Genomic DNA, 23,519 nt, shown 5'->3' with positions numbered 1-23,519 from the left:
GCAGCTTAAAATAAAAGAGGTGCATAAAATAACAGCATTTCTTAATTTAGTTCAAAATCTTTTATCTTCACAAATATCAAACATAACTAATAGTTATTTTAAACTTACTAGAAAAAAAGTATTGTATTTTTTTCTTAAAAAATTAGCAGTTTATAATATATGATATTCATATATTCTTTTACATGAAAACTGTCACCTACTCTTTGCTAAGTAGGAAAAGTCACTACAAAACGGTTTATCAAAGTGATGGAAAGATCAGTAGCAAATTTTACAGTGGTCTCTCAGTCTTAAAATATTAGTGAATAAATATATTTCATTCAGTAAAATCCTACTATGCATGAGTTATGAAGCATTGTACAAAGCCATGCTAAATGGATAGAAGGATGGCTACTTACCAACAGGGCGAGCTGTAGACAGTACAATGGTGTGGTGAGAACATAAAAAGAAATTTAAAAAAAGAAAAGAAAATTATCAGAATGCATGATGCGTAATGTTACATTTAAGTATGGACAGTAGAGTGATTTCTAGTCTCATAATTCAAGTGTGAACAGGATGTCTGAGTTTGATAAAACTGAAAGTTATAAATATAATTTCAAGGAAATAATTATCTTGCATCCCAGGATTAAGTATAAGCAACTGGAGAGATATTTTATGTAAAGTCTTACCATCATTACTTACTACAGTTATTATTTCAGAGAACTTCTCAGAGTTAAACAGCCTTGTGTTAATCCAAAGTTAAGAACCTGATGAATATAACTATTCAAGTCACAGACTAGCAAATGTCATGTCAATAAAGAAGGCCTCGCTGTCTGATTTAAATAGCAATTGGATTTTCAGCATGGTTAGTCAGAACCATTACAAGGACTACAGAAAAGCCCCTGATGCTGCTTTTCAGACAGTAATAAGTTAAGATCACATCACTTTTCATCCGTGGACAGGGTGGATGAAAATACAACAAATAGGTTGGAACATCCTTAGAGATTTCCTGAGAAGCTGAGCTTTTTTCTTTTTTTGGCAGAGGACAGGAAACAATGACAAGTTGATTCTTGTTCAAACTGAGAATGGCTTTGAAACTACTGCTTCAACAAATTATTATTTTTTATTACACCATAACTTTCAATCACTAAAATCAGTAGTAATAAGCTGCTCCTGTAATTAATGCACAGAAATTGTAAATGACAACACATGGGCTTAATAATACTTTCTTAAAGAGAATGCCAAATCAACATAGATTGCAAATCACTTTATAGAAAACCAATGGGCAAAGATAAAACATATGATCCCATTATTCAAATGAAGAAGAAATATACTTAGTAGCATTTGAACTTTTATGAAATCTCACATTCAAAGTATGTTTATTCAACAAACAGTGCTTCAACCATATCCCAGTAGATAAAGCCCCAGTGCATACATAGTATGACTCTAAACTATAGTAGTAGTTGTCTTGATGATGTCTCATTGGGCATGATGAAATTAAATATAGAAACTGAAACCATATTTATAAGCATTCATACCCTCAACAAATACCTCGTACTACTAGTTTTGTGCAATCTCTGAAATAATTCTTGACTTGCCTCTATATGAGATTCAGTCTTACAATATCATTCACAATTAAAAGAGGGGTTAGGACAATTCAAAGAAGAATAAAGCAATTATAGCAACGGTATGAAAATTCTAGCTTAGTAAAACCAGCGTGTCTTACAGTTTGTGGCAGGTTTATTACAGCAAGAGGAAGAGAGCAAGTAAGTTGCCCAACTTACAACTTCTTTCCTTTATGGAGGGGGAAGAGAGGGACACACAAAAATAACAACTAAGCTCAAGACAACAAACATCATGAAGTTGTGCCTATTTCAACTGATGAGATTTCTCTTGATTTTGCCAATGTCTAAGAAAAAAACTTTGGCTTTCGTTTTTGAATTTGCATTTTTCAGGTACCACCTCAAATTTAATTTCAAATATACAATGTTTCCTTTAGAAACAAAAAGGCATATTGAGTCTATGATAGTAAAGAGAGGGGAAAAAAGAGACCATTATGAAAAATCATGTTTTAAAGAAATAAAATGTATTTCTCTTTCCCTCAGTTTAGTGTAATACCAAAAGAAATATTAAGGCTTTATTTCCCTAGAAGCAAGACAGATTTTCCAATGAAGTCTTGATTTATGCAAAGCCAGTTTGAGCAACTGAAAGATGGGGAAAAAATGTATTTACAAATATGCAGTTTGTGTTAACTCATTTTAGAGCCATTTAAAAATGTTCTATTAGATTATGAATTATTTTATTAGAATATAAATACTAGGAGGTTTGCTGTTGTCTAACAGTATTTATTTCTAATATTATGTTTGTCAAATCAGAGCTGCTTGTTTTTGAGTTTAATTTTATAGTTTTATTTCTCCATATTTTTGAAGTGGAAAACAACTGGGTATATCTCTGTTTCAGATTTTGTCTGTAAAACTCTTTTTCCTTTTCCTCAATTGCTTTAAGTAAACATCATGATAAAAATCTTAGCAGAAACATTACAATAAAACTTCTTGTCTGTGTTACATAGTAACATTTCATCCCAGAAAAAAAAAAAACAGCAGGTGGATATTTTCAAAATCAACAAATTAAACTAAACTGTGTCTCTGCATTAAATAGATGAAAATGGATGAGGCTTCTTGGGTCAGTTGACCCTGTTCTGATAAAACGGGCTGAACACTTCATTTATGTGCACAGAAAAATGAGCACACACACAAAAAAGTCACAGATAATGTTTTCTTCTTGCTAACCTCTTAGCATGAGAAATCCCAACTGCAAAAAATAAAAATACTTTTAAACAATATTTTACTTCATAATATATTGTATTATGGAAACTTTTTTTGAGGTTTCAGTCTTAGATGAGTAATAAACACATACTACACAGATTAAAATCTAATCTGTTGACAGGACACAGATAAGGGAGGAGACCATTTAGGGTTTGCTGATTTAATAAAAAATCCTATTAGACAAGTCTCTGTATTCGTTTTGTAAGTTAGCTTCAAACGTCCATGTATGAGAAGCTTGCTTTATTAAATGAAATTTTAAACCTGAAACTCTCAACAAAATATGAAAACAATTAGCTGGAAAAGATCTTAAAGCAAACAAACCATGTCTAGTTTCATTCACCCTAGCATTCAAGTATAAAAGGAACCCAGTTGCTTCCACAAAGGACTCTTCACATTTTCTCACCACTTGTTTAACCAGCAAATATTTTTTGAATGGAACATTTCTTGGTGGGTTGTTTGGTATTTTTTTTCCATTCACTTCAGAAACAACAAACTTTGGGAAAATGTGGTCAAATAAATTGTTTTTGCAAAGGGCTGCCTTGATAGAAACAAACATAAATATATAGTCGCCTACAGAGAATCTAGGTTAAATGTTAAGAGGCTTACAAAGGACATCAGATTTTGAGCATATATAATCAGTATATATATATTCAATTGGCATAAGATCATAATTTTTTGTGATATTAAGTAATGAGAAATAAAAATGTTTTCAAGCAATTAGCTTGCCAAGTATGTCTAAATTTGTTTTGCATCTAAGTTTACACTAGAATGTCAGCATGAGAGAAAGTGGATTATAGGAATGGAGCAACTGAGAAGCACGGAAACCACCAATATTTTTGCAGGTTTCCAAACCTCATGTCTCCTAAGAGTTACCTGGAGGAAGATGAGTTGTTGTTATTTTATTTTTATTTATTATTTGATGCCCAAATCGTAGATCTGTTAAAATTGTTTTTCTTACCACCTGAGAACCCCTGGCGCATCTCTCAATGATACACGTTCCTCCTAATCTTATGAAAAGTGGGAACAAAGCTGCACAGGCTTAAAAGGTATGACTAAACAGAGAGAGATGTAATTGTGACCTGGGCGAAAACATGCTGCCAACCTCCTTATCAGGTGGGATGAGAGGAGGGGGCATCAGCTAGGGTAGTGGAAGGAAGGCTGAGACACTGAGCAGGGCGTGCGCTTGTCTATCTCTGTGTGAAGCCCTGTGTGTGTGAACAATGCTGTGGGCACACATCATATCTATTTGGCAAAAGTGTAGCTAGCTCTCTATGCGGTACTACTTGGTACCTTGGGCTATAGAATTTACTCATGTGTATCAACACGCAGCAGCGGGAAGACAGTTAATTCATTCTGGCTCACTGTAGGGTTAAGTAATGCTTTCTTTGACTTACAAGCAATTCCAGGGAGTCTATAAATGGACATTATTCCGTGACTGAGAAAGTGCATGACACCCAGAAAGGGAAAGTTATTATAGGAGTGGCACTATTTCAATTATTTAAGGCCAATGAACTTCACAAATCACTCTCTAAATCAGATTTTCTCAGCATGTGAGCTCCTTTATATCCATTTTTCACCTTTGGAAGCAGTGTTAGTTTTTTTCAGATTGCTTTTTGAATGCTGAAATAAAAAACAATTTCAGAACAGTACTCTACTGGTATAATGGAAGAGTCTAGTAAACAGAAAACAGTACCTTTGAAATTAGTGACATTTAAAACAGTAAATCGTTCAAAGCAATGGAAATTTAAAAGATCAGTAAACCTTTCTGTTAAGATTTATCTTTAAACCATATTAGTTATTGTTTATTACATAAAAACTAATTACTTCAAATGGTCATCCATTCAAATGCAAATTTGAAAGTAATTTAATTAGTAATAGAGAAGACACAAAATCTAGGCATTTTGATATAAAAATAAAAGTGTAAGCTAGTGTTCTGATTGTGAATTCACTTACCAATTTAACCAAGTATTAGCTAGTTTAATTACATTTCACAACTTAAGTGTCTTACCTCGGACTGTGAGGGTAGCAGAGGCTTCCACTTTCCCAACCCGATTCTCAGCAATACACATAAAAGTGCCTTCATCTGTACTCATCGCTTTTTTAATTCTCAGTGTATAATCGTCTTTGATGTCATACCTGTGTAGAATGTGAATTGGTTATTAAATAACATTGGCTATATTTAGAAAACACTAAGTATTCATCTTCATTTTTCTGTTTTTACACTGTACTTAACCTAAAACAAAACACACACACGTGCGTGCAGTGTTCAGCCATATACTGTAGTTGCTTAAAGTTGTTTTTAATAAAATCATTAATTTCATATCTGATCTCCATTTGCTTGATCAGCAATTGCCTATATTTTATATATGCATTCAATTCTTGTTGCATCAACCCTATCAAATGCATTATTAACACTTTGACTTGATTTTTGGGGGCTTTTAGTCAGGAAAGACTGTATATTGTATCATTCTGTAAGTTGCACTGCATTAAAATATATGATTATTGTTTAGGCATTTGAATTGTAAAACAGCTGGATTATATTAAAGGAAAAAATTCCTCTCTTTTTTGTTGGCAAATTGACAAAATAATAAACCAGCATACTAGTTCAGAAAAAAATTCTAAAATTTTAACATAAATTTTTTGAGGTACTTAATTAAGTATATACTCTTATTAGAGACTAAGAAATTAAAATTAAAATTATACAAACAAAATAATGAAGCTTTTATCTTTTCATATAGGATCTTCCCTCTTGATCTTCATTGATGGTCTTTGTTATTTCACACATACATTTTTGCAATAGCTTCTAATTGATCACATTGCCTCTCTCTTCATGCACACCAAACAGACGAAATCCTATTTCCAAAATCTTACTTTAACTGGTTCTATCTGCTCACACCTAGCTGTGACTTTCTCTTGCTGTCAAGACAAATCAGAATTTATAGGTTTGCATTGAAGACTACTATAATTGAATTTCTTGTACTTCAAGCTTTAGCTAAAAGAATAGCACAGCTTAACTTTATTATATGACATAGACCTGATAATAGTTTTGTTTTATAGAACTTTGCATGATAAAAAGCAATATCTATGAACTAATCATGTTATCTGAGTTATCTACCCATGCTCCTCTATCCTTCAATTATGATGTTTACTTTTCTGTTGGCAGGTTTTGGGTTAAATATCTGCTGATTTACAATGTCATGAGTTGTTAGGGAAGTCTTATTCAGTACTCTGGTTTGAAGTCATCCACTACTACACTAGAAAGCTATAATTACCCTCTCCTCAAAATTTATTGTACACCAATCGTTCTGCACTTGCATACATTTTGCATTGTTGTCTATTTTGATGAAGGCTGAGATCCTATCTGCTTCACCCATTGCTATAACATCAGCCCCCAACACAAAGCTTTTAACATGCAGTAGCATGAACAAGCAGTGAGGAGCACAGACTCTGCAGCCAAATGGATGGCATTTTCATCTTGGGCTCTGACTTCTTGTATTCTTGTAATGGTGGAGAATTTACTTAAATTCTCTGGGTCTCAATTTCCTTTTTAGCAAAATAGTGCTGATAACTCCTGTTTCATGGAGTAATGTGAGTTTTAAAGAAACCATTACATAAACAGTGCATAAAACTCTCACACAGAAAGCACCATACATGTTAGTTCATTTTATTACACCCACAAGGAGCTCAAGAAATATAGGTTGAATACATGATAAATATCTTGTTTTTTGCTGACATAAGGGTCAACCAAATGTGAATGACTGTAAGGCTTCAAATTTATCACAATTATCTATTAGGGTTTTCTTATGGGCTATATTTACAGTTCAGGGCAAGTACTGGGCTGAGATGCATAAAAGAGTTACAGTGCACAGAAAATCCTCTGCTTAACTTTGCCTATTAAAAAAATGAGAAATAATGAATGTGATGATGGTTTCAGGAAAGTTGGTGATACATTTAATATCTAGCAAAAATAATTTTTCCTACAGCTAGTCTATTTCTAAATAACATACTTAGTTCTAAGATACAAACATTGAATACTAATAATGTATTTTGCAGACATTTCTAATTCATCAAAAAAAAAAGAATTCTGGCTACAGTTTTGTCACTGGTTCTTATGTAACTTTATGTAATTCTCTTCATCACTGTCTGAGTTTTCTCAAAAGCTAAAAGAAGGGAAGAAAAACTTGAAAATCCACCAAGTCCTTTCTGGATCAAACACTTGTGAAAACATTATTCTAACAAGAGATGACACATTGTACATTATTTTGATTTGTCATTAAGGTAAAAAAATCAGAAATTGTATGTTGCCAGTTAAAAAAAAAAGACACATTAGCTCACAGTATCTTCAAAACAATCCTCTAAATCATTAGCCGTCATTTTGCAGATGAAGAAACTGACCCTTAGTCAAGTAAAATAATTTACTTAAAGTCATTTCACCACTAAAGAGAAAAACAATTCAAACTTCAAACCCTTACTCTCTACCTGGCATGCTTCGCACTGTGTATCCCTTCTTCACAGTGCAGTACTTAGTGTAATTTCACATTCAGCAAGCATTTAGTTATACCTTCTGGAAGAATTTTACTTCAGGTTAAATAAATTCATTATATAGATGACAACATGGGGGATAAATACACTGTAAGAGTTATTTATGTTTTGCTTTAGTAAGAAAAAATGTTAAACTAAAAATTACAGATTACATAATATTTGAACCTAAGTAAGTCTGAAATCTAACTTGCCAAAGTTTCTCATTTTTTTAAGGAGTGTGAAAAATAACCAAGAATAAGAATGGGATCATGCACTATATATATATATATGTATATATATATACATATATATATATATATCCCTAAAAGGGGGAACAAGTAATTGTGAGTTCTACCCTATGCTTGTAAATCTAGTTCCTATAGGAATAATAAAACATGAAATATTGCTTAGGAAGATTAAGTTGAATTAATCTTAGCTACTAAATAAAAAAAAAAAAACACCTTTCCAAGATACCATGCATTGCAAACAAATCTACTTTTCTTCTAACTATAGGACATTTCAGATACAGGTTTTACAACTCCATATAAGGACAATGATCTGATATTATGGAGATCCTTTTTAATATACTCACAGGATTCCAACAAGGTACAGAGTACATGGACCCAGGTAATGAACCCATTTGTGCTGAAACAGGTAAACCTTGGAATAGGAAGAGATTTTGGGATGATAGTTTTTAATGATTTTGCATTTAAAATGCCTAGCATCGTTCACTGGAATTAGTAGATGCTCATTTAGCACTGTCTCATTTCATTTTTCCCTTCAAGATCATTAAAAGTAAGAATATAATGAAGATATAATTATTTTGTTCAAGAATACTTATGGTATCTCACCTACATTCCGGGCACTGCATTAAAAGTTGAGGATACATGTCTTCATAGAGCTTCCAGCCTAGTGAAATGATTCTCAGCTCAGGGGATGAGGTCTGCCTCCATACGAGAGAAGATCAGAACTGTGTCTAAGGCTTTCTCCAGCTAATACACATTTCCCCAGTCCCAAGGTTTACTGTGCACACATTTCTGAGGGCCATGCTCTCTTTTCCAAATTGGAAATAATTGCTATAAACACTAGTCCTGCTAGGTCCCATCACACAGGGGTGTTGAAATTAAAAAACAAACAGGGCTTTGAGGACTCTCAGATAACGGGGTTCTCAGGATCCTTAAATTCTCATTTTTCACTGGATCTTTGCCTGAGGAAAGATTGTGAATATTACCAGCCTATGCATTTTTATAGAGACTTTGAATATATATAAAATGATTAAATTCCTCAATTAAGAGAAACTTGAAAAAGCTCATCTTCTGCAACCATATATCAACACTTTAATATCCTGTCTGCAACAATCTACAACCAATTTCCCACCCTATTCCCGTAATGAATGACCTCTTCCACTTTGAACATCTCTATTAGAAGATCTTCTGTATATGATAAAATATTTCTTCCAAAGTTTCTACTAATGCTATTACTTCTTAGGTCAACCAGAAAAGTACACTCTCTCCTGCAATACAGCTTTTTGAATTTTGGGTTTCCTATGAATTATCTCATTTTTAAGTCAATTATTTCTGACAAAAACGAACTGTATAATGTGAATAGCAGTTATAGAATCTGTGGGTATTAATGAAAATACAAATTCATTGATTGATATACCTAAATTTGATAATGTCATTCCACTGTTGGAAAATATCTAATGGCTCCTCTTTCGGTCACTTAGAATAAAACCTATTTGTAATGGTCCTCAAAGTTTCAGCTAATCTGCTTTTTGCCTATCTGCACAACTTCATGTTCACCCTTTTTTAACCATGTGACCCTACTTTCCTTGTTTAACATTACTGCCTAGTTACCACTGTGTCTCTGGACTACTACTGGAACTTCATGGAATGTTCCTCCCCCACATTCCCTCCATTCGAATTCTTTTTAACTTTCAAGATAACTCAAATATTCTCTCAAGGATGTTTTCCACGCCCAGTGTGAAGTAGCTTTCTGCCCACCACTTTTTAAAATTACTTTTATACCTTTTTATTCTTTATTTTCATATCTCTTTTGTTACTTTTAATATTTTTTATTTTCTTTAAAGCACACATTTCTATCACATTTTTGGTTTCTTTATTATCTTTCCAAGAGCATCTATGCTCCATGAGAACAAGAACTCATTCCCTCTTGTTCTAAACCATGTATGTCAAGCTGCACAAAAGAGCACCTGAGATTTTGGATGTAGCCCAGGAATGCTTATTGACTGAATAATAAACCACTCAAAAAATGCGTAAATTCTTTTGTAGTTCTTTCTTAGCATGGTTGCTAGTAAAACAATTGTATGCAGAGCTGAAATATTAACTCATTTGAAATATACCACTCTAATGTATCAAGGAACATGTAATGTTTTTTAGGCTTCTAGATCAGCAGATATCTCTGAAATATAGGTTAAGTTAATATCAATGTAATACAGTAAATGTGAAAACTTAGAATATTTAACATAAAAAATGCTGCTAGGCAAAAATATAGCTAAAATGAAGTTAGCAATTTCCTGACTGACAACATAGATATTTGTTTGACATATAATCTCTGCAAATTAGTAACATAAAAATATAATAATTTATTTTCCTGTACCAGAATAAATGGAATAATAATTTTACAGAGTATCTAAAAACAAATGTGAAGACTTTGGAAAAACAAAGTTTGTTGAATGCTTTCAAATATATTATCTCATTATTTTGCCAACTAGGGTGATTTCTAAACCCATGTCTTATGAAAATTAAATAATGGCAATAAAAATGCATTTGCATAATGTACTTAAATATACTATTTAATTTATCCTCATAAAAATCCTAGTAGGTAAAGAGGAAAGATATTATTTCTTCCATTTTAAAGTTTATAAAATTTATAGACAGTTCAACCTAAAAGCAAATCATATAGCTTGTTCTTGCACTTTTATAAAATATGGTATAGCAGAGTCTGGAATATTATACTCAGTTTAACCCCTGTTTATCAAGAAAGGAATTACAAACACAATAATTATACATGAATCTGATGTAAAATAATTACTTCAAAAGAACACTATTTAAGTCTAGAAGACGATGAAGAACATGAGTCAGTGAACATGGAAATACTCAGCAAATCCCCAAATACCAATATTAAAGGAGAATACCTGAAGCCTAAATAAAATATCTTTATGATAAGTTGGGGAGAAAGTCTATTTAATTATCTAATTTTACGAAAATGCATGGAAATTTGTTATTCCAAGAAGCTAACAGATTATAAATTCTGAGACATAGTAAAGAATTGAAAAATTATTGAGCCGAGTTCAATGTACTAATTTGAAGATTAGAAAGATAGCAGTTTGTTATCCAGAGCCCTGGATTTCATTGGCAGCAAAAGTTTAGACCACATTGGAATCTAGATCTCCTGGCACATTTTTCATCAACTATATTACAGAGATTATAAGTTTTTACTAAGAGGCAGCATAAAGATTCAATTAAAAAAAAATAAATTATATATATATATATAAAATGGGAAATTAAAGTAAGCAGTAGATATACTTCTAAAATGAGAGCTGCTCCCAGAAATTTTTTCTTTAATGGGTTCAGTGAATAAATGGTCAATATAACAATTAAGCTTTTAATGGCTGTTGTTACTAGAATTTACACTAGATACTATACATTCATAATTGCAATTTGGTCATTTTTTGGCTGAAATATGCATGAAGACCAGGTGTATGTGTGTGTGTGTGTGTGTGTGTGTGTGTGTGTGTGTGTGTGTGTGTGTGTAGGCTCATTAATGTTTTGCAATTATTGGAAAAATTGACATCACTTAAAATGTTGACATTTTCATATACAAATTTGGATTTGCAAATTAAGGTCTTCCTGACTCCAAAGTATACACTCTTTTCCCTTCATTCCACTGGCTACCCAACAAGTCTAATACAAGCGCAAACTGTACAACCCTAAATAGTACTCTTTCTCCCATCACCAATGAACCACTGTGCAGATCTCTAGCCTGAACGCTGAAAGTAATCCTGACAAACCCAGGAGACTCAAGCACATCATGGTACCTTTATCAATTTTTGCAGGAAAAAACATCTCAGGTCAGAGAAATGATAGACCTATAATTGTGACCAAATTAGCGCTTATCTACAAAAACTTAAGAAATGCAAGGACTGATTTAAAAAAAAATTACATCAAAAAACCTTCAAAACCTCAAAATAAGTAAATATTTATCTCAGTACCAATTTTACATTTAGGCTATCTAAGGCAAAACATGACAAAGTTCCTTTCCCAAAGTCATACACAATTATAGTCAGGGAAAAAACTGTCGTAAGTATCAACTAAGTCTATTTTCTCTAAAGGGTCATGATTTCTTTGAGACAATAATTTGCTTCAAAAACAACATATATCACAAGCAATTAGATGTCAAATATTTCCACAGGTCCAGTAAGTGCCGCTTATTTTTTGTATTTGTTTCTAGATAAATTGGTACATGCATAGTAGTAATGTCACTGATGCTTTACACTATTACATTGGCTAATTGGAGAAATATTCATTTTCCCTGGAAAGCAAAAATTGACTGAGTAGTAAAAAAAATTATGAATAATAGTTCCTTATATTTAAAGAGATCTCTACAATTTACAGCTGAGTTTAATACATGATTTCACAAATGACTTAGAAAAAACACCTATTTCCAAAAACCATTCTATCAAAGATGCTGTTGTCCCAAGTTATAGACTGTCATCAGTATTCTCTGCAGCAAATACATTTATTTTTCTAACACAGAACAACACCCTTCCATTACTCTAAAACCAACTCTAATCCTAGGAGGATCATAATACACACACACACACACACACACACACACACACACACACACACACTAAAACTATTCTTTTACTAAACACTCTATTGTACTTAAAGTTTGCCTTGATTTGCTCTTAGCCTCCTTTAATAATCAAGAATAAATTTAAATAACTAGAGGATATTTTGGTATAAAACAGATACTTTATAAATGGTATAATATATATATGATCAACATATAGGAGGTTCATCTGACTTTAATTAAAAACAGGAGAAAAAAAGGAACAGATGTAAAACATTACTGGTGAGGAACTCCTAATAGAAATTGGGTGATTTTGATTATGAAACCTGCCACTCTCAGACTTGTATAAATGCAGTCATTGTTGCCAGGTTTGATTAATGACAGTTGTACAGTCATGTGCTGACAGTCCTCACCACAGAGATACTTTTTTTTTTTCTGATATAAAACACTGCTGAAAAATGCAACCCAATCAGATTTGGCCCTCGGACAACATGTGCTATCATCACTGTACCGTGAATTGAGATTGATTGGTAACCAGCTGTGACAAAGTGGGAAAAGAAGCTCTGGTTTATGTGTTGTTGTTTTTTATTCCCAAAGAAAAAAAGGCAAAGGAAACTGAATTGTGTCAAAACCATTACCATCTGTTCAGTTAAATAATAAACAAAACAAAATAAACCTATTTTAATACTTAAAACAACTGTTTGCATGCAAAGTTCTATTTGTGTGTAATTTGGTATTTGATGAATAATCTTAAAAGCGCTTTAGAAGAGAAAATGTTGTTCATTTTTTAAGGAACAGTGTATTATATTCTAAAATCACTTCTTAATTTAAATGAAAGAACCTATTTCATTTTTTTCCTCCTAAAAAAATTTGCTATCATAGCTAGTGGGAAGATTTCCCATAAATCTAAATTTACTTTGAAGATATCAAACAGGGTTTTTGAAAACTGGCAAAATTTTATAACATAACCCATTTCACACACTTCTCATACTTTAAAATCCCCCATGGACTCCAAGCTTCTAGAGTAGGAATTTCTCATGATTTTCTGGCTTTTGTGAGTATAATTCATATAATTTAGGGAACTATCCACCTAAGCCTTTCACAATGGCTTTAGAATTTGGAAGGAGAAAAGGTGAAAGAAAATACACTATAATTTCTATGACAAAGTGGAATTATACCATGTTTGGTTCAAGCCTGTGCATCTCATGCCTTGTTTGAATTAAATGAGGGCTCTACACTAATAAAACTTCCTGAATGGTCTTTCTCATCTCAAATGCGCCTTTGTTTTTCATGGAAAGAAATTTATTTTCTCAACAATTTTAATTTTTCAAATCACCTACTACTGCTTGCTATAAGATGTCTGGTTCTAATTCTAGAACAAGTGTTTCGAATTAGCACTTAAAATTTTATTATGTATCTGCTTTGTTAAACATTAAGTTGGCTTATAGTAGAAACTATGAATTGAACCAGGAAACATTTAATGTCTGTGCAAGCAAATGCCCTTTCTTTGGGGGACACTCAAAAGTTTGTTTACAATTTTTAAAATACTTGTACTTAAAACAGCTGAAGATCACCATGTACCTTTTAGACTCAGAAAATAAAGAAATGTCCACAACAATGAGCATCTCATAATTCCATAATTCAGTGAAAATTTAACTATGGGGCTTTCGTATGAAAATGTCACTAAATCTATTGTTCTGCTTTCAATAGAAGCGTTTTTAGGATAAAAATCACTTTTTAATCTCATGGAATAATTCATTGATAATTAAGAATACATGCATCAACTGATTGATACCACTGTGTAGATTACAGATTTTGGAAATGAAGATAAAGCCATTCAGAACTCAGTGATGGTGCTTTTCAATTGCTAAAAAAAGTGCACTTCAACAGCTCACAGCTTTGAATCAAGGCACTCTTTGATAAAATACAAACTTTCTGGTAGAAATTTAAATCTTTTGCTTCTTTTCTTTTTCTACATTTTTTATTGAAGCACATATAACAAAATGCACAAATCTTAGGGCACAGGTTGATGAACTTTGAGATGTGTACACACACATATAACCATTGCCCTGAATTTCCCATTAATTTTTTCCTTTATCTCTTTTACCCATCTCCTGACTCCCATCTCCCTATGGTAATCACCAGTCTGTTCTCTGCCTGTTTAATTAGTTTATAGGAAAAGTTGCTCAATTTTCCTAAAGTGATCTTTCTGCTCACAATTTTTCAAGCAAAATCATTCCACAGACAACACTTGAAATTGTTATTAAAACTCAGATAAGCACTTCTTGGCAACCTAAATCCTGGGGGATATTTTCTTAATGTTTAATATTTAATGCATATTCTTAAATCAAGCTCTTAAATAACAATTGAAGTTTGGGACCTAAAAATGAGCACAATAGGCTATTATTTTGCTGTCAAGGGGATACTGAGTCAAGTTTTCTGTACTCTATAGCTGACCTGGGTCACATTCTTTATTTTTTAATCTGCAGTTATAATGCAGGCAAATGTTTACTGTTCATGTGAAATAATCTTTATTCTTTCAGGATTCAGATCACATGCACATCTGGGTAGGGTACTAAAGAGTAGTATGGAAGACAGATATCCTTCTTAAAATGGAAATTAATGTGACAATTCTTGAAAAAGGAAATGAAAATCTTGGGAGATTAGACTTGTAGGGAAACAGTAAGAGGCAAGGTGGTCTCTGAAGAGAATTTGCTCTTCTATTCTGGAAGCTTCTCCCGAAAGCCAGAAGAAAACCTGAAACATGACAGCATTCTGACTCTGTCTTAAATAACCAAACAATGCTTTAGACTCCCTTGGCTTTCCCTAAATACTATCCTGGTGACCTCAATCCCAGTCATAGGTGGTGCTCTCTCCTTGTCAGCCTGACCCACAGACAGAAAACCATAGATGGAGAGCAGGATGCTCTCCAATTAAAAAGCTAAGAGAAAACAAAGAAGCAAAACAGATGCTTTAAAAATACCCACAACAGCATAACAATAGTTGACTTAACAAAGTACAGATTTCAGATCATAGGACAACTAGGCCGAAAAGACCACCAACCACCTTGGAGCAGCAACCTCTCTGGAACTTGGGGCAATCAAATCATAATGCAGCTGAGCCCTTCCAGAAAAAAGCATTCTGCTCACCCCAAACTAGAAGTTCCATGCAAATTTTAATCACTGCAGGCTGTAGCTGTCATCTGACTGCCCCGGTCTCTCCATCTTCTATTCTTAGGACAGACAATGGGGACTCCAGGGATTGATTCTCTTGGCAAGTTTGGGGACAAATATAAAGTACACAGCCTGCTGTCCTTAGTTACCACCATTTCCATCTTCTCCTGCTAGTCTTTCCTTTTTCATCTTCTCTGCATGAACTTCATCTCCTCTGTACAACGTCTCACACATTTCTGTAGCTACTGCCATAACATTTTTCACTATGCCTTCAGAACTACCTGTTCCCTGACTTGTAAAACTTTCTTACTCTCTATCTTCTCAGATTTTAACTCTCATCTCCATGCCTCAATTGAAATCTGACTCTTTCCTGAGGTTGGTAGAAGGGTACAGGAAGAAGGGCTGTGGGAAGCACCCTCCTACATTCCAAACAATTACTCAGCGCCTGACAGGGAGTTATTAGTCAGTAAATATTTTCTAAGTTACTTATCCTTTCTTATGAAAATAAAGCAAAGCAAAACAACAGCAACAAGAAATCATAGTCCATTGCATAGAAATCATGTCATCTCATATTCAAATGAAACCTCTAGAATCTCATCTTTTTTAGAAAATATGATAATAAACCCTACTTCATAGGGACATAGTAAGGAATAAATGAGAATACATTTAGAGTGTTGAGACCTGAAGCTGGCACACAGTAAATGCCCAATAAATGTCACTGCTGCCCCTCCTTTCACTGAGATCTCTTCTTTCAGGGACACTGTCTCCAACTCCCTTTGGCCATTGTTCCATAGCAAGACCCTGGACCTTGCCCTCAACTGGAAAGGTCCAATCTTTGAAATCTGAAGTTCAAATATCTGATCTTGCCATAACCTCAATATTTTCTACTCTTTTCATCAGTTTACAAACTAAACCTCTTTCTCCATTTCTATCAGCCCTCTCCATCATCACTTCTTTCTATATTCTACTTAGGTTCTATCGTCCACAGTTTCCTTGCCAATATTCTTACTTTTCATGTCCCACTGTCTTTCCATTGTATTGACCTGGTAAAAACCCAATTATGTATTAATAAAATAGTTTACCATCCTCTTTATATACGAAGAGTAGACTAATAAATACTTCAATTTGCCCTTGATTGGCTCGCTAGAGAGAGAAGCCCCAACTTCTGAACCTGGCCTATATGTTCCCAGTCTCTCTCACTTATTCAGCCCCATCTTGCATTGCTGGCTGCCATACACTCAAGCCCTCAACTATCTACTCCAGAATTCTCAGGCTCTCCCAGGCCTCTGCATTTGTATATGCTGTGTCCTTATTCTGGATCTTTCTCAGTACCTCCCCAACTCTCTCTCCCTTTAGCATAACTACTTCTGCTTATATTGACAAGATTAATTTGTTTAACATCTATCCCCACTTCCACATTTTAAGCTCAATAAAGGCATGCCCATGTCACTTTTGATCGTAGTTGTATCCTTAGAACTGAACCTAGCAGGTAGTTAAGATCAGTTTGATCATGAAAGAATAAATGAAGGCCATATATATATGCAGGAAGAGGAAGACTGTATTCTTTCACCAGTATCAAACATAGCTGATAAAAGTTCAAGCCTCAAGGGAGAGGCTGCCGCAAACACAGGACACCTTTTGAGCATTAAGAATCACATTTTTTTAAGTTACCTTAACTTTGACTCTGAGTTTGTTTAAGTTGTACCTCCCACTCATTTTTTACCTCAAAACATTTTCTGTGTTCAATTTCTTCCGATCATTGCCCATTAGCACGATCAACAATATGTTGCACAAGGTCCTAGAATAAGCTATACTTCAAAAGAGGTATATCTTTTCTCACACACTTGTTCTATAGTTTAACCTAAAACCACCTGCACACCTGTTGCCTAGATTAAGAAATTCAAGCTTGACAACAAATAGTAATAGAAGAGTAAGATCCCAAAAGTTTAAGATAAAAATTAACTTTAAGATAAAGTATATTATAAATATCATACATACATTTCATCACTGATAATCTTTCATTAATATCAAACATTAACATCAAAGGGCTTAACACACAATCTTAGAAGTACATATAGATATAATTTTTTATCATTGGCATGAATTTCCCTTTTTGCCTGGCAAACAGTATTTCTTTTTCTTTTCTTTTTTTTTGTATTAGCTTGTTTTTTTTGTTTGTTTCGCTATTATCAGCAGATAGGTCACTGACATCTCACTGATAATTGCATTATGACTTTTAAAACTGCAAAGAACTTCCAGTATCACCCATAGTTACTCCAACTTTCACTAAATTTAAATTTCTTAAAAGTTTACAGATTAAATTTGTGTGTCTATATGTATCTACCTATATGTAGATAAATATAGGTAATGTATATATCTCATGTACTTCCTCCTTCCACACTCAAAGAAATTCATATTCAAACCATTCCACATAAATTCCTTTGGCTCATGGTATCAGAAAGGAATATTTAATTATTTTCATTGCTATCATTAATATGCAACAATTCTTGTGGTAATTTTCCCACTTAACTTAAATAGATTATTCAAATAAAATAATACCTACAACTCTTTAAATTTCTTACTTTGAAATACTATAAAAACAGTTCAGATATTATTTCCAATAAATTTTCAACTAATTAGAACATGACAATTTATAACAAAAAAAATGAAAATATACCAAAATTAAGGAGAGCACATTAAAACAAATAAAGCAGTGGAGGCAGGGTAAGTTATCCCTCAATTCAGAAATAATTGTTTTATGGGTTTAAATTTGTTTAGGACAATTTGGCTCTACTACAGGACTAGGAATCCCAACATCAGATTTGGAAAAGTGGATGTGTCTCACAGTTGGGTGTTCTGTTAGAAATTAATCTCAACTTTAAATCCTTTTAGAAAAGCTCGTTAGGGATTAAATCCAGAAGAATCCACAGAACTCAGCTCAGACCAGACATTTTTTTAACTGGCGGCTACCATTCTCTGGACTCCTTTGAGTTGGAAATGAACTCTGCAATAAAAAAACTGCGAGTTCAGGATAAAATGGATTTTTGAGCGCGTCGTCTACTTAGTGGCCTTGTGGTCTTTGCTGGGCAAACCTTAGGAAGTCTCCTCCAATGGTGTTCAAAATGAGCACTAGCTGAGTTGGGGATGGGGTGGGATTCTCCATTATCAGAGGGATGTTCAGTCTGGGCTAGGCTGTGACACATTCAAAAAGCTCTATCCTCTTTCTTTCTACCCACAGAAACTTCCCTGTGAAATGCGCTTATGGAATAATTTAGGAATTCACCACCACGGCATGGGGCACTCATCTTCATTAAATGTGTCATGGAACTTGTGGGTTGGTAAGTCTGCTTGAAAATGAAGGTTCAGACACTGATCTAATTACACTACTCTTAGTAGTTTTACCAATTCAGCAGCTATTTAATGAGCAAGGAAAGATAAAGAAAAATTCCAAGCCTCACATATTTTAGAAAATATGTAAAGATATACACTCATCTCAAGTCATTAGTGAACTCAAAGGGCCTTCTTCTTGCATTCAGATGACATATTTATACCACATCAAATCACAGTACTGTTTGCCAATCACACTGGTATAACCTTCTTAGCTAAAGCAATAAGAAAGGCTATTATCTTTGAAATCTGTTTCTTGGGACTATATTCTATTATTTTTGCACTAACATTAAAAACAAAAATACAGATTACATAAAAGAGCATTCAGGTGAGCAATGCCCAGATTCATCTTTTCCACTAAATCAGGGTTTCTCAACCTCACCACTGTTGACATTTTGGGCCAGGTTATTTTTTGCTGTGGAAGTTGTCCTTTGCATAGTAGGACTACGAAGTTTGGCAGCATTCTTAGCCTCTTCCTACTGGATGACAATTAATACCTAATCTTCCAAAACGTCTCCAGACATTGCCAAATATCCCTTTGGGAATGAGAAAAGCAAAATTGGGTCCAGTTAAGAATCACTGCACTAAATGTGTATCTGGTGAGCACATACATCAGATACAGAGCTGGACATTTGAGACTGAAGATAAATACAGCAAAGGGAATTGCAAAGATAGAGAAACAATTAAAATAATGATGAGATTAGCACTATTTTCTCTTAGTTACACAGAAATAAACAAAGTGTCTAATGGGTGTCAAGTAAAACATGTCATAAAGGGTGTTCAAAGTCCAAAATGGGAAATGAGCACAAGATTTCATGTCAGAGAGACCTGGGGTTTGATCCAGCGTTGCTACCTATAGGTCCTGTGACCTGGAGCACAGCATTCATTGTCTCCAAGCTTCAGTTTCCTCCTCTGTTAAAGATTCACACCTCACAGTAGTTGAAAAGACTAATTATAAACTGTGGAGCCATCTAGCATGAAACCAGAGGGCCCTCATAAAAAAAATCACGGTTTTTAAAAAAATTTAAAATACAGGAATTTTAATATGATTTTCTTTAAATATGAATTATTTTAGTGTAGTAGTTAAGATAGGGGATTTCAGGGCTTGAGTTCTTGGATTCAAATATCTCTCCCACCTCAGTTTGCCCCTCAGATTCTTCCTTTGCAACATAAGGATGATAAGAATATCCATTTCACGATGCAATTGTGAAGATTAAATGAGTTATTTGCATACAAAGCACCTGTAAACATTTGCTATTATTCCCATAATTTATCAATTTTAAGATACACATTTTTCACACTTTAACATCTCTGAAATAGAAATCATTTTCCATAGATGGCACATCCGAGTTGATTTGGAAATTTTTTTCTCCTTAACTCAGAGAAAAATTACTATTGAATCTGACAAACATATCTAACTTGGATTCAATGAAAATGATATTATTATATGACTAACAATGACTAAGCTAAATAAATCTTTTGACTTCTATATTTACTAAGGTTAACCCTTCTGATCCAGGCATCCAAGTTATAAGACTCAGTACTACTTTTCACCCCTCTTTTCCCATAGAACCTGACATATAATCAATTTCCAACTGAAAAGAAAACTTTTCTTTTTATTGTCACTTGCATTAAGATCCATGTTTGTATATTTGCAGGAAATATCCCTTAACTACTTTTTAAATAATTTCCTATGAGGTATGCCTACCTCTGAACTTTCTCTATTCAAAAGTATCCTACACACAAATATGAGACTCAATTTTCTAAACATAGAGACAGAGATATATTTCTATTCAATGTGCTTCAGTGAATTCCCATTTTATAGTCTGTTCAGTATAAACCCTTTACTTGGAATTAAAGGCTTTCATAATAAACCTCAGCTCCCTTTGCTGGCCTTAAGTACCACTCTCCCATGCTCTAGGCAAACTGAACCACTAATTGTGGGACTACGCTTTCCACCACTAAAGCTTTTCTTCCTGCTTCCATCTCTTGGAATAGTCAGTCGTCTTTGCAGCTCCACTTATGAGAATTCTATTCTCGCTTTCAGACCCATCTCTAGAGTCACATGGCACTAAAGTAGGTTTTATTTTCTGAAACCTGAAGTCTTGTATATCCTAGTTTTTATGTAGTTTGTTTTATTTAATAATTAATGTTATACATACCTCATGCTCTCTACTAAAATTGAGAACTAATCCTTTTAATATTTGTTGCAATATCAACATATACAAATGTTTAATATGTATGATTATTTTTGAAGTGATTCTTGAAATACAGTATTTTATTAGTCTGCACTGGAGATTTTTATTATTCCTTTAGAGAACTGACATCTTACTATAAACTTTGTTTATGGTGAGGATAGAATTTTTCCTTTCTCTCTCTTTATAAAATTTCTTAAGTAAAGGTAAGATTCCTGACTGACTTCTTCTGTTATTTGTGGTATAAATGTTTGAAAAAAACTCTTAGAAAACATGGGCTAATAGATGAAATATTTATAATTTTCATCAAACATATATTTTATAACAATTTTGTTTTATGAATTGCAGTGACACAAATTATGCAACAGATGTTCTTTCTAAAGACTCCAAATGCCTATACACTTGAAGAATGAGTTGAAAGAGTATTACAATAATTTTTGTAACTGTTAACAGTCATGCTCATAAGAATGATTCACTTTCTACACTGAGATCTTGTCACAGATCTATCCTATAGATCTTTATGATGAAACACCTTCTCAGAAGGGATTTCTAGTACTTTGGGATCCTGGCAAAGATTCTCTGTGCCTCATTGGCTCCCCCATCCCTAAATATGGCCTTTTAGAATGAAGCTCCAGATAGTTAGTAGTATGTAGCAACTAAAGTAGATTTAACCAGTAATTGATTGTATGGAATAGGGTATGATATTACAGTGCTTTGAAAATATTTGTTTTCTTGTCCCTTATCTTTGATAATTGTATCTCCTTCACACACTAACAAAGAATATTCATCATGTCATTGTAATACTGTCTCAAGTCATTCTTTTGTTGTTGTTATTTTTCACCCTTTCTCTTTCAATTCCTACCAGTTAACTTGAATAACTTTTGAGCAGCAACTTTTACACAGGGACCATTATAAGAAATTATAATAATGATAACAGTAATAAGAGTAACCCCACATTTGTAGGAAATATAAAATCTGGAATTCAGTTCTGGCTGCCAATGCATAACTGCAAATGGAATTGTTGATAATCATATTACCAAGAAAATATAAAATAACATTCTTAGTAAATTCAACTGTGGCCTGAACATTATTAGGCAATTGAATGGGAAAATGAATTAAATTATCATACCTTAGAATAATTCATGTTTGTAGATTTATATTGTCATATTACTTAATTCTCTATCTTCTGGCAGGCATTTGGCTTGGCTACAGTGTGGGCTGAGATAAAATGCTGCTTGAGTCCTGACCTCAGCCTAGCTGAAGGCTTCTAACGAGCTACCCGTCAGTGAAAGAAGCACACCTGCTGTGGCTCCTGTGTTGGACAATGACCACGTGCCAATGACAGGTGGCACTCAGGAAGATCCTTTTGCTCTGCAAACTGGCACCTGGTCTTGGCTCCGCTACCACATACACAACACAAAAGCTGCCAGTTAATGGACAGCAGAGCATCTTCGACTTCAAGGCACTTGATATTCAAAATGTGTCCCAGCTTGTTAGTTGACCACTGGCCAGAGCCCAAATTAGATGCCAGTTCCTACATTGTTTATGAGCTGAAATTCTCAACAGATGGGCCAATGTGGTCACAGGAAGAGGTAACTTGCACTACCCACCCTAGGTGGCAATTAGTTTTGTGTTAACAGCAACTATTAGCACCTATTTGATGAAAACACAGAAAAAGTACCATTTTGGCATCCCTCTGAAAGTTGCTAATTAATCTTGTTTATTAACAAAATCTATAGCTTCAGCTTCCAAGAAGGTAACCTTGACTTGGTCCACATTAATATTTTGAAAACACCAAGACATTTTATATGTGGCTTAAGAAATCAGTCTAAAAAATTACCTGTAATTGTAATGCTACTTATATATACTACTTCTTTTAAAGGTACTCATAATACTGTATAGTGTTTATAACTGATTATCAAAAATTTTATTTAAAGTATAAAATCTGTAAGCAGCTAAATTCACAAACAATTAATAATCATATAATTATTAAGCTTATTAGTTTAAAACACAGGTTTCATGTTGGACAGTTTTTAATCAGGCCCTAGCCCTAACACATAGTAACGTGTGACTTTGAAAGCAACTTCTTTAAGCTTCTGTTTCCACATCCCTCAGATGGGAGTAATATTTTGCTGGAACACTGTTCTTTAAGATAATGGAATAAATGCATGCGAGAGACATTTAGAAGAGTATATGGCAGATAGTAAGTCCTTCAGAAAGATTTGCTTTTATCACTGCGTAATCTTTATACAAAGATGGTGGTTTTCTTCTAACCAGCAGACAAATGATACAGTATAATATATGAAATTCGAATATTCCCAACCTGGATATTTTATTGTATTGAGGCAAGGATACAATATCTGGATCATGTACGATCTTCAGTAGAAAAATGAGTGGCAAATTTTAGTGTTGGCAAACTGGCAAAATTTATAAATAAATCTCTATGATTTAAAAGCAAAAGTTGTATCTATTAAATCAATAATACATTCATTTCTTAAATTTTTATTTTGGCATCATTAGTCTACAGTTACATGAAGGACATTATGTTCACTAGGCTCCCCCCTTCACCAAGTCCCCCCCACATACCCGTTCACAGTCACTGTTCATCAACATAGTAAGATGCT

The 23,519-nt window shown here is 33.6% G+C and overlaps 1 protein-coding gene across 6 annotated transcripts in view; it reads right to left on the bottom strand.

Moving 5' to 3' along the window:
* ROBO2 (roundabout guidance receptor 2) overlaps positions 1–23,519 on the bottom strand; it is a 662,153-nt gene that overhangs the window by 121,287 nt on the left and 517,347 nt on the right. For 4 of the 6 annotated variants that reach the window (XM_036881516.2, XM_057501769.1, XM_057501777.1 and 1 more), the window contains exons 6-7: positions 4,810–4,937; positions 396–407 (exon numbers count right to left, since the gene is read on the bottom strand). In XM_036881516.2, coding sequence (XP_036737411.1) covers positions 396–407; positions 4,810–4,937 — 140 coding nt within the window. The remainder of the gene's footprint in view (positions 1–395; positions 408–4,809; positions 4,938–23,519) is intronic. The other 2 variants (XM_057501770.1, XM_057501784.1) reach the window with 1 other exon arrangement.

This window comes from Manis pentadactyla, chromosome 1 (genome assembly GCF_030020395.1).
Source record: "Manis pentadactyla isolate mManPen7 chromosome 1, mManPen7.hap1, whole genome shotgun sequence".
NCBI classification, from domain to species: domain Eukaryota; kingdom Metazoa; phylum Chordata; class Mammalia; order Pholidota; family Manidae; genus Manis; species Manis pentadactyla.
This window is presented reverse-complemented; position numbering and strand designations above follow the sequence as displayed.